This window comes from Lactuca sativa, chromosome 8, assembly GCF_002870075.4.
Source record: "Lactuca sativa cultivar Salinas chromosome 8, Lsat_Salinas_v11, whole genome shotgun sequence".
NCBI lineage: Eukaryota > Viridiplantae > Streptophyta > Magnoliopsida > Asterales > Asteraceae > Lactuca > Lactuca sativa.
In genome coordinates this window covers 184,740,823-184,751,832 of record NC_056630.2, presented here as the reverse complement: position 1 = coordinate 184,751,832, position 11,010 = coordinate 184,740,823, and the positions used below count along the sequence as shown (strand labels likewise).

The 11,010-nt window shown below is 39.6% G+C and overlaps 1 protein-coding gene across 1 annotated transcript; it reads left to right on the top strand.

Annotated features, from left to right (window-relative positions):
• Positions 1–2,322: 2,322 nt before the first annotated feature.
• On the top strand, positions 2,323–10,145 carry LOC111877383 (uncharacterized). Its single transcript, XM_023873913.1, has 6 exons — positions 2,323–2,327; positions 2,438–2,871; positions 3,021–3,842; positions 8,248–8,589; positions 8,709–10,003; positions 10,104–10,145. The coding sequence occupies exons 1-6, from the start codon at positions 2,323–2,325 to the stop codon at positions 10,143–10,145; spliced, it is 2,940 nt and encodes a 979-aa protein (XP_023729681.1).
• The last annotated feature ends 865 nt before the right edge of the window (positions 10,146–11,010 follow it).

The window sequence follows — 11,010 nt, the reverse complement described above, 5'->3', positions numbered from 1 at the left end:
ACTGTAAGCACGAAGCTTAGTGAGCTCCCCCAAACTACCACATACCACACAATAACAAATAAAGCATATACTGGGCCTTGCCCACTGCATCGGACCGAAGTCCGGAACTGACTGCATCGGACCGAATTCCGGAACTAACTGCATCGGACCGAAATCCGGAACTGAATGGGACCTTGTCCCCTGCATTGGACTGGAGTCCGAAACTAGCTGCATCGGACCGAAATCTGGAACTATCTGAACATAGCATAACATAAACACGTATCCTCTAACATAACACATATACTGCATCGGACTGAAGTCCGGAACACATAACACATAGACATGCCTGAATCACAAAGACATCAAGCACCCTGAACTATTGCTTCGGACCGAAGTCCGGAACTAACTGCTAGCTAAACGGGCCGGCATTCCGGCCGTAGACCCGTTCCCACTGGTAGGAAACTCACCTCGTGAACTGGCTGCTGAGTGTATGACTCTGGAAGCTATCTGCTGCTGCTCCGGTATCTCTCTGGCTACAATTCCATAAACACACTCAATCAAATACTAATAACTGAATTGGGGTAAAATGACTCTTTTACCCCTGGTCAAAGTCAACTCTCCCGGTCAAAGTCAACCTACAGTTGACCTGACTCGCCGAGTTGGGCCGCCAACTCGCCGAGTCTCTATTCTCACTTCTCAACCTTACTCGCGGCTACTCGTCGAGTATGGCATCAACTCGACGAGTTTCCTTTCGATTCTAGAACTCAGGCTATCTGCATCCGACTCGCCGAGTCGTATGAACAACTCGACGAGTTGTTCTTGAGCTAAGAAGATTGCCTTGGACTCGTCGAGTTGTATGAACAACTCGTCGAGTCCCTCCATTACTGAGTCTGACCTCCAGCTCACTGAGTCCACTCTACTACTCACTGGTCCCCACTCGGCATCACTCAAAAGGGGAAAAATCGGGGACTCGCGACTCGACTCGCCGAGTCGTTCTTCCGACTCGCCGAGTCACATGCATGTAGCTACTCTAAACTCGATTCTGCTTGAATCCAGTGCATAAAACTTATGGATCTGGGCTCCCTAAGCTCGATTAACATGTAAAGGTTCTATCTTTACGTGCCCATATGCACCCATGAAGATTAAGAGGCTCAAAAAGCATGATAAAGGCTAGATCTAGGGTTCTCAAGTAAAGAAACTTCGAAAAGGCACTAGATCTGGGCTCTAAAACTCCTAAATGAACAGATCTAGGGATATCTCGACCCAACAAGGCATCCATACAACTATAAAGCTTGGAAAATACATTAAACTAGCCTTAGAGGTGTTGTAATGGAGGTTTTAAGCACAAAACAGGATAATTCTGAGACATACCTCAATGAACTCTGACTTTGGCCTTGGATCTTTGCTCTACACTTCCTCTTTTTGGTCCTTTCTTGTTTTTCTTCTTCAATCCTTCAAGAATCCACACAAAAACACTTTAATCATACAAGGAATGGTTTAGGGTTTCTCACAAGCTCTCTGAGGGTGAAGGAGGCGAGTTTGGGGCACATAACATTGCTTAAATAGTGAGCAAACCCGGGGATTTAGGGTTTCTTCCTGGCAGGCGGACTCGCCGAGTCCCGAATATGGACTCGTCGAGTCGCCGACTTACATGTACTCGAAATCCCGTCTCTACTCGACGAGTCGGGCTATAGACTCGCCGAGTCCCTCTTGAAAACTTCTAAATAAATAACATGGAAACAACATACCGGAGACGGGTCATTACAAACGATGTGTTCACCGGTGTACTCCATCCCCCACATGGTTGCCTTTAGGACATTTATTGTTAAGGAATCCCCTTAGCAGTAGTGTCCGTCCCGATGATGATCCTTAGGCTAGGTCCCTTATGATAGGTGTTTAGGGACGTAAAGTGAGGATAACGGGAACGGGTAATCGGGTTATTGTTGATTGATGAAATTAATAAACTTATTTTTTGTGGGTTGAAAATCCTATGTGCTCACCAGGCTCCCAAGTCTGACCCACTCAGTTTTATGTATTATAGGTAGTGGCGCTTGAGCATAGATATGATGTTTGGACGAGGGATTACGGATATAGGCATGTAGATATGAAATAACGTAGTAAGGCTTATATTGTACTGTTTATGCTTTTGATCTGTACGAACATGACATCCCAAGTCTTTTAATGAAATACATTTCTATGGAAATGCTTTTGATAAATCTTTATCATATTTTGTTTTAGGACAAATTCCGCAACACTTTTATTTAAAATGTTACTCTGATTTTTAAACAAAGCATAAACAAACCGGTCTTTTCTGGCCGTGATTTTAGGGATGTCACACCGACCATGAGGTTAGAAACAAACCTGATGCTGGGGCTAAAAACCTTACGGTAAATATTTATTATGCATACCACCTTCACGGGCGTCAGTACGTATGGTCTGCTATTCTTAATTCTTCTAGATTGTTTCAACAGTATTTAGTCGATGCGTTTACATATATCGAGGATAGTCGCCTCCAGTTTTATGCAACATATCAGGAAACTGTTTGTTCCGAATATGTTGGAGGCCTTTATGATGCATTATCGAAAGGTGATAAGGAGTCCCGATCAGTTGGAAAACATGTATTCCTACCAGCATCTTTTACTGGTGGTCCATGTTATATGTATAGCCACTATCAAGATGCTTTAGCGATCTGTAGGGTACACGGAAATCCACAGTATTTCATTACATTTACATGCAATGTCGAATGGCCGGAGATTACACGGTATATGGACATGCATGATCAGAGAGACCCGCAAAGCAGAGCAGATATCATTGCTAGAGTATTCAAGCTGAAAGTACAATCCTTCATAAACTACCTAAAGCAGGATAAACCTTTTCGAGAAATCGATGCATGTACGTATAACCATTCTTCGTATTTATCAATTATTACTTCACTTCTATAGTGTGCTCAGTATTGTTTCCCAATAGTTTATAACTATTTGTTAATTCCCCTTTCGCTTTGTTTCCCTTTTCCTATATAACAGATTTCTATATCTGTGTAGATTTGTACACAATTGAATTTCAAAAAAGAGGACTTCCCCACTGTCACACATTAATTTGGGTAAATGTTGAATACAAGATAAAAACTCCGGAAGAAGTTGATGCGTTTATTACAGCAGAACTGCCGGATCCATTACTAAAGCCTCAACTATATGCAACTATAACGACGTGCATGATCCATGGTCCGTGTGGATTGCTCAATGAAAGAGCTCCATGTATGAAGGATGGAAAGTGCAGCAAACATTTCCCAAAGCCATTCCTCATCGCTACAGTCTTTGATACAGAAGGTTACGCTCGCTACAAACGCGAACCAGATGCCCAACACACAACATCATGTGGAATCATTATCCACAATGGATATGTTGTGCCATATAACAAGAAACTTTGCTCGAGATTCGAAGCTCATATAAATGTAGAATATTGTGGGTGGAACATGATGATCAAATACCTTTTTAAGTATATCTCAAAGGGAACAGATCGTGTCAGATATGTCGTTCAAAAGGATGTAGGTGTCAATGATGCTGGACCAAGCAACACTGTAAACGAACAACCGGATGTCATGTGTCAAGAAAAGCAACACATCGATGAGATAAAAACATATTTGGATGGTAGATATATTTGCCCACATGAAGCAGCATGGCGAATATTTGATTTCCCTATACATCACCGAAATCCAGTGGTCCAGGTACTCTCAGTTCATGAAGAAAATAGTCAGTCAATTCTCTTCAAGGAAGACACAACAATAATACAGGTTCTCCGTAATCCATCTGCTACTAGGACAACCCTTTTAGCATGGTTTGAAAGCAAGGCAAAGGACCCGACAGGTCATGAACACACATATATTGAGTATCCAAAATACTACAAATGGGATGGCCCTTCTGTGACAATAGTCAAATTCAGGTCAAGTCTAAGCCGGACAAGGTCAACGAGTCAAACCGGTCAACTCAATTAAACCTTGTATAATAGGGTTTGTATTATGTAATTTCTGTATAACTCACTATCTTAATGGGAAAACATCACTTGGAAAGTTCGTGTGTTTAAATTTCTTTAACCTTAGTGCTAAACAATGAACAAGAACAATAAAACAATGTTGCATACTCATAGGGAGTGTGTAAGATCCTAAAACATGGCATAACGGGGTTTACGGACCTTGCATTTCGAAGCCGGACACTCACATTCATCACACACAAAAACGCTCTCAATCGTTTTCACTCTATCTCTTCTTATCGAGAGTCTCTCCCAAATCTCTTCAAGAATGTCAAATCTCTCCCAAATATCTCTTTGTATGTGAAATCTCTCCAAGAATGTCAAATCTCTCTAAGTATGTGAAATCTCTCCCAAATATCTCTTTGTATGTGAAATCTCTCCAAGAATGTCAAATCTCTCCCAAATCTCTCTAAGTATGTGAAATCTCTCCCAAATATCTCTTTGTATGTGAAATCTCTCCAAGAATGTCAAATCTCTCCCAAATCTCTCTAAGTATGTGAAATGTCTCCCAAATATCTCTTTGTATGTGAAATCTCTCCAAGAATGTCAAATCTCTCTAAGTATGTGAAATCTCTCCTAAATATCTCTTTGTATGTGAAATCTCTCCAAGAATGTCAAATCTCTCCCAAATCTCTCTAAGTATGTAAAATCTCTCCCAAATATCTCTTTGTATGTGAAATCTCTCCAAGAATGTCAAATCTCTCCCAAATCTCTCTAAGTATGTGAAATCTCTCCCAAATATCTCTTTGTATGTGAAATCTCTCCAAGAATGTCAAATCTCTCCCAAATCTCTCTAAGTATGTGAAATCTCTCCCAAATATCTCTTTGTATGTGAAATCTCTCCAAGAATGTCAAATCTCTCCCAAATCTCTCTAAGTATGTGAAATCTCTCCCAAATATCTCTTTGTATGTGAAATCTCTCCAAGAATGTCAAGTCTCTCCCAAATCTCTCTAAGTATGTGAAATCTCTCCCAAATATCTCTTTGTATGTGAAATCTCTCCAAGAATGTCAAATCTCTCCCAAATCTCTCTCGAAATCTCTCCCAACTCTCTATAATCACTCGGGGCATCCCGACCCTCAAATTTGGCGAAAACAGCCCAAAGACGGAAGTCCACGCGAAAAACGGACTTAAGGAACCGAAACCCCTCTCAGGACCCGAAAGTCCCCTTAAGAACCGAACCCGAAGGTACTGTTCACTACTGTTCATTCGGTTCTGACTTCTCGCCTTTTATCTCCGAACCGAACCTCGCTTAAAAGGAAGAACCGAACCCGAAGGTACTGTTCACTACAGTTCATTCGGTTCTGACTTCTCGCCTTTTATCTCCGAACCGAACCTCGCTTAAAAGGAAGAACCGAACCCGAAGGTACTGTTCACTACAGTTCATTCGGTTCTGACTTCTCGCCTTTTATCTCCGGACCGAACCCTCACCTTCGCTTCTGACTTCGGACCGAGCTCCTCGCGCCTTTCGCTTCCGAATCAGCACCATCCTGACCGAACCTCGGCCTAGGACCGAGAGGCCTCGCTGGGAAGCCTTTTTCTCCCGGTTTTCGATTTAATTCGCGTTTTAAACCCGTTTTTAATTGTTTTAACACGGGATTTTCACCCAAAACTTTATTTTAACATATAAGACCCCTAAATTAATGATTTAATCACATTTTAAGGATAAAACCTTATCCAAAAGAGAGTAGGTAAAGTACAAAGGTAGAGTGTTAACTTTACCTTATTTTATGACACAAGCAACCCCATACCCACTCCATGATTAACCCACACTCCTCCCACCATACCTTGTCACTTCCTTGTACTTTTAACCCTCTCACAAGCCATCCCCACGTTTTTAGGGCTGGTCACTCAACCTCTCTCTCCTTTTTCTTTCTTTCAATCACTCTCATTCCACCAAAGATCCAACTCCAACTTTTCTCTCCAACTTTTCTCTCTAATTCAAGATCCCAAGGCTGATCATCAAGTGTTCTTCCACTCTTGGTAAGTGTAATTCATCCTCCTTGTGATTTTTACACTTCATTCTACTCAAATCATTGATAGCTTATACAAACTCCATAACTATGATGCTAGATTCTCAAAAATCTTCAAGGCATCTCCAAGTGTTCTTGAGTTAAACACCTCCATTCTTCAACAATCATCTACTGAAAACACTTAAGGTGAGTTCATACCCCTATATTTTCATGTTTTCTCAAGTTTTTAGGGGGAGAATACAAGTTAAAACACCAAGAACATAACTACACTTTTCTAACAGCCTTCATCAGAAAAGTTCAACTCCATTCACGGACTGTTTTGGACAACTTAAACATTTTAGTTTTCAAAACTGTTTTAGGTGTAAGTAGTTCCAGTTCTTAGCTTTAAAATGACTACTTGCACATCTCCATACTATTTTTCTACAATTTTTGGTGATTTTTACAAAACTGCCTATCATTTCAAACACCAATCCGGACCAGTCTGTGATTATGGACTTTTTCACCCAAGTTGGAGGTCATTAAAAATCACGATAAAAATTATGAGTAAACTAGACACATTTTGGGAACTCTCAGAATTTACGGATTTAGTTTTCAACTTCGTATGATTTTTCTATGAATTTTCAAAAACAGTGTAGAAAGGTTGAAAATTTGTTAACAACTTATAACTTTCATAACACTTTGTATTATGTTGAGCAAAGTGTATAACGATAAGTTCCCAATATTGAATGTGTTTCCTTGTTAGTTTATCATCATAAACTGAAATATAGTCATTCATGATAAGATTATTCATTCATTTAGAACACGTATATTAAGCTATAATGAGCATAGTTTATGGAGTCATAGCATTAAAGCATTCATAAAAGAATTCTTATACATTACAAACGTTTTGGATAAACTATAATAGGTATAGTTTATGTATCATTTACTTCTCAAACTTATTTACCAAAGGTTTTTCGTTTAGTTCACGTAAATCTGTTAATGAATAAATTTGTGAGTCATTCCCTTCGGGTTACTTCCAAAGTAACAAAGTCAAAAAGTCCTGTAAATTGTAACCAGAGTCTCTTGTAGGGAGAACGTGATAGTTGTGTATAGATCTATATTGGGTTTGACAAACCCACACCAGAGCTGCTTGCAACAGCTAGACCGGCAGGTCTGTGGTGACAAGTGTCATTTAACGGCGACGCCTGAAGAACGTCGTATTACGAGGCCGTCTATGTCAAGTATGGTTATGATAGCTCACATGTGGTATTAACAATCATAAGGTTTACGGGTTCTAACTTTAAATTAGCGAGTTATGTCTATTTAGCTCACTGAAATTACTTTAAGTATGGAAAAATACTTGTACGCCTTCATATCAAAAAAGGGTTTTATGTCGATTTAAAATCACTTTTTACATCAACAATTACATACTTTATTGTATACTTTTGGTCTTGGTATTTAAGACTACACATCATTCATTACGGAATTTTTCTCACATCAGAAAGGGTTTTATGCCAATTTAAAACCACTTTTAAATTTTTAAGTATGACAAATATTTGTTCATTTTCGGTCCTGGTATTTAGGACTACATAACTTTTGTAAGGAAAATATTGGATTTTCCTGGTAACATACATCTCTTTACAAAGATCGATTTTCAAACTCTTACCGTCAAAAGCTTATGAACTCACCAACCTTTGTGTCGACACTTTTCAAAACTACTTGTATTCTCAGGAATTCAGTGAAACAGGAAATCAACCACGTTTTGAGGATGGGACGATAAATCGTCGAACAGTTCACTTTGTATCATAATGTAATTGATTTGAATCATGTAAACATATACTTTGGTGTAACTTTTTCAATTATATTTATGATGGTTGTATTTACTTTGAGCACTATTATACTCGTTGTTGTGATACTCTACATAAAGTCCTCCACCCCCGGACGTTTCCGCCATCCTTGGTTTGGGGGTGTGACACCTTCCAAATCGTGGGATAGGAGAGCACATGTTTCATCTAATATGGTTGGTCGTCTTGTATTTGTGCATCCTTCATCTGGTGAATTGTTCTACTTTCGGTTGTTGTTGTGTCACCAAAAGGGTTGTACCTCTTTTGAAGACGTCCGAACCATATCTGGTTATGTTCACCCTACATACAGATCTGCATGTAATGCGCTTGGAATCATAAGGGATGACATTGAGTGGCTTGCTGCGTTCAATGATGCTTCTACATAGGCAACACCATTCCAGCTCCGTCTTCTTTTTTGTAGTTTGTTATTATTCTGTGAAGTTACAGATCCAAACCTTTTGTGGCAAGAGGCTTATGAAAAAATGTCAGACGACTACATTTATAGATTAAAATCAACATTACCTGATAAGGCTTTCTCTGCAACAGACGATGTAGTTCGTCAGCAATTACTTCATGATCTAGAAGACATGCTCTCTTCTTCTGTTCCAGCAAGATCACTTGCTCATTTCAATTTGCCCATGCCATCACCTGTTATGCATACAATTCTCCAAAATCAACTACTCCTGGAAGAGATGACTTATGACAAAAGGGTTTTGGCAGATCAGCATGCACAATTGCTTCCACAACTAAATACGCAACAGATGGCGATCTATGGAAATGTTGTTTCCTGTATAGAAGCTAACAAACAGATTCTTATGTTCGTTTATGGCCATGGGGGTACCGGAAAGACATTCCTTTGGACAACTATTCTTTCTTTTTTCGATCGCTCGGAAAGGTTGTTCTTGCAGACGCCGCTTCCGGAATAGCATCATTGCTTTTGCCTTCTGGAACCACAACACATTTGAGATTTAAGATACCGATTGATCTCGCCAGCAACAGATCATGCGATATAAAAAAAAGGACATCACTAGCGGATCTTATGAAGCATACATCACTCCTCATATGGGATGAAGCCCCTATGAGTGATAGACGATGCTTTGAATATCTTGATAGGTCTTTACGGGATGTACTTGACCGTGACGAGAAGCCATTCGGTGGTATTTCAGTCCTTCTTGGTGGTGACTTTCGACAAACACTACCCGTTTTGCCAAAAGGCACACGATCGCAAATCATAGATCTTACACTGCCAAACTCATATCTATGGAAGTTTTTCGACATTCAGATGTTGACTCAAAACATGAGGCTCAGTTCCAATGAGGATAGCAATCCGCAGACAATGTCAACAACCTTCTTTGCCGAATGGCTACTTCAAATTGGTGAGGGCATAGTTGGACGGCCTGATCCAGATGATCCACGCGACACGTCTTTGATTCAGATCCCTCATTCATTGCTGATACCTCCAGCTCATGACTCACTACAACAACTGATACGTTTCGTATACAACACAAAATTACTTAATGCTCCGACAGTAATCGATCTATCAACACGAGCGATTGTCTGTCCAACCAATGAAGCCGCCGATAATATCAACAACATGATCCTCAAATCGGTTGACACGCATAGCAGGACATATAACAGTACGGATGCAATGGAACCGAACGGAAAGCACACATCAGATTTAGAGGGATTGTTCCCCATAGAATACCTAAATCAGTTGACTTTCCGAGGAATACCACCACACACATTGGAATTAAAGTTGAAGACACCCATAATGTTAATGCGAAACATCAGGCAACGAGATGGCTTATGTAATGGAACCAGACTAATTGTCACACAACTTCTGCCAGTAGTGATTGAGGCGACTATAATCACAGGGACATCCATCGGACAACGAGTCTATATACCTCGCATAAAGTTCATCCATAAGCCATTAGATTTGCCCGTCTCCTTTACACGAAAGCAATTCCATGTTAAATTATGCTATGCAATAACAATCAACAAAAGCCAAGGCCAGTCTCTGAAAAAAATCGGTGTTTACCTGTCTCAACCCGTTTTCTCACATGGGCAGTTGTATGTAGCACTTTCTAGAGCAACTTCCCCAGATTTATTGAAGATCCTTATAGAAAGAGGTGATGCTATGCCATACAACGAAACAAAAAATGTTGTGTATAGAGACTTATTACACAAAATCACTGCAATTGAGGTGTCCCACATCATCACCGCATACTGTCATCCCGTTCATATCCTCATTTTACTATAGTTATTCAGTATTAGACACCAACAAATATTTATGTGTATTACAGATATGTAGTAAATTACAGAACAGATTATCATCTTTTGCATAGGCTCATTATATCCATTTAAAATGGAAAGTTACTAACACATTTCACCTACTGTCAGAAACGAACAGCAAAGAATGACCAGCATATCTGAATTGAAGCGCGATGGAATTGGAAGTCCAATAGAATTGAGAATTGTTCGGAAATGGAGGCACGATGTCCGTAGATACGAAACCTGGTTTCTTGGGGTTGATAGATTTGTAAGTGAATAAAAAGCAACGACACTACAATCTTTTATTAAGTGTAACACATATTGATTAATCAAAATTTCAACCATATTATTTCTCTTCCACAGGGAGATGCAATACAGATCCTAGGACAACGTACAAACCAGTCATACATAGAATCAGTACTTAATGTATCAGAATGTTACACCATATCAGAATACAATTGCCCTGAATTAGATAAATATCAAAAAGTATTGGAGAACGATTTTTACATAGATGTTGGCCTCAACTGTGTTATAAAACCACTTGCAAATACAATAATCATCCCGGCTACTTGGTTTCGTTTTGCTTCTAAATCGCAGCTAACAGAACTTGGGGAACATCCACCATACTATCCAGGTACTATCATAATATACCAAACTGCTTTCACTCATAGAAAGTAACCATTTATCTGTCCACCTTTTTAGATTTCATTGGTATGCTATCCAAGATCAGAGACTGCACAAAACATGATGGCCAACCTTATGTTCTTCTTATTCTAACCGATGACAGGTACATCTAATAACACATAATATATCACCCTAACAAAATCATCTCAACACTGCTGACAAAATAATTTCTGAATCTTTTAGAGGCAATGAGGTCCCAATAAATCTATGGAAAGAATGCTTTACGAATCCTATAAAATTCAATCGGAGTCTAAT

Coding starts and splice junctions, on each gene's coding strand:
- LOC111877383 (XM_023873913.1), top strand. Junction 3,843..8,247: donor CAAGGCAAAGGACCCGACAG/GTCATGAACACA, acceptor GTGAAGTTACAG/ATCCAAACCTTTTGTGGCAA. Junction 10,004..10,103: donor ACAAAATCACTGCAATTGAG/GTGTCCCACATC, acceptor TGTGTATTACAG/ATATGTAGTAAATTACAGAA.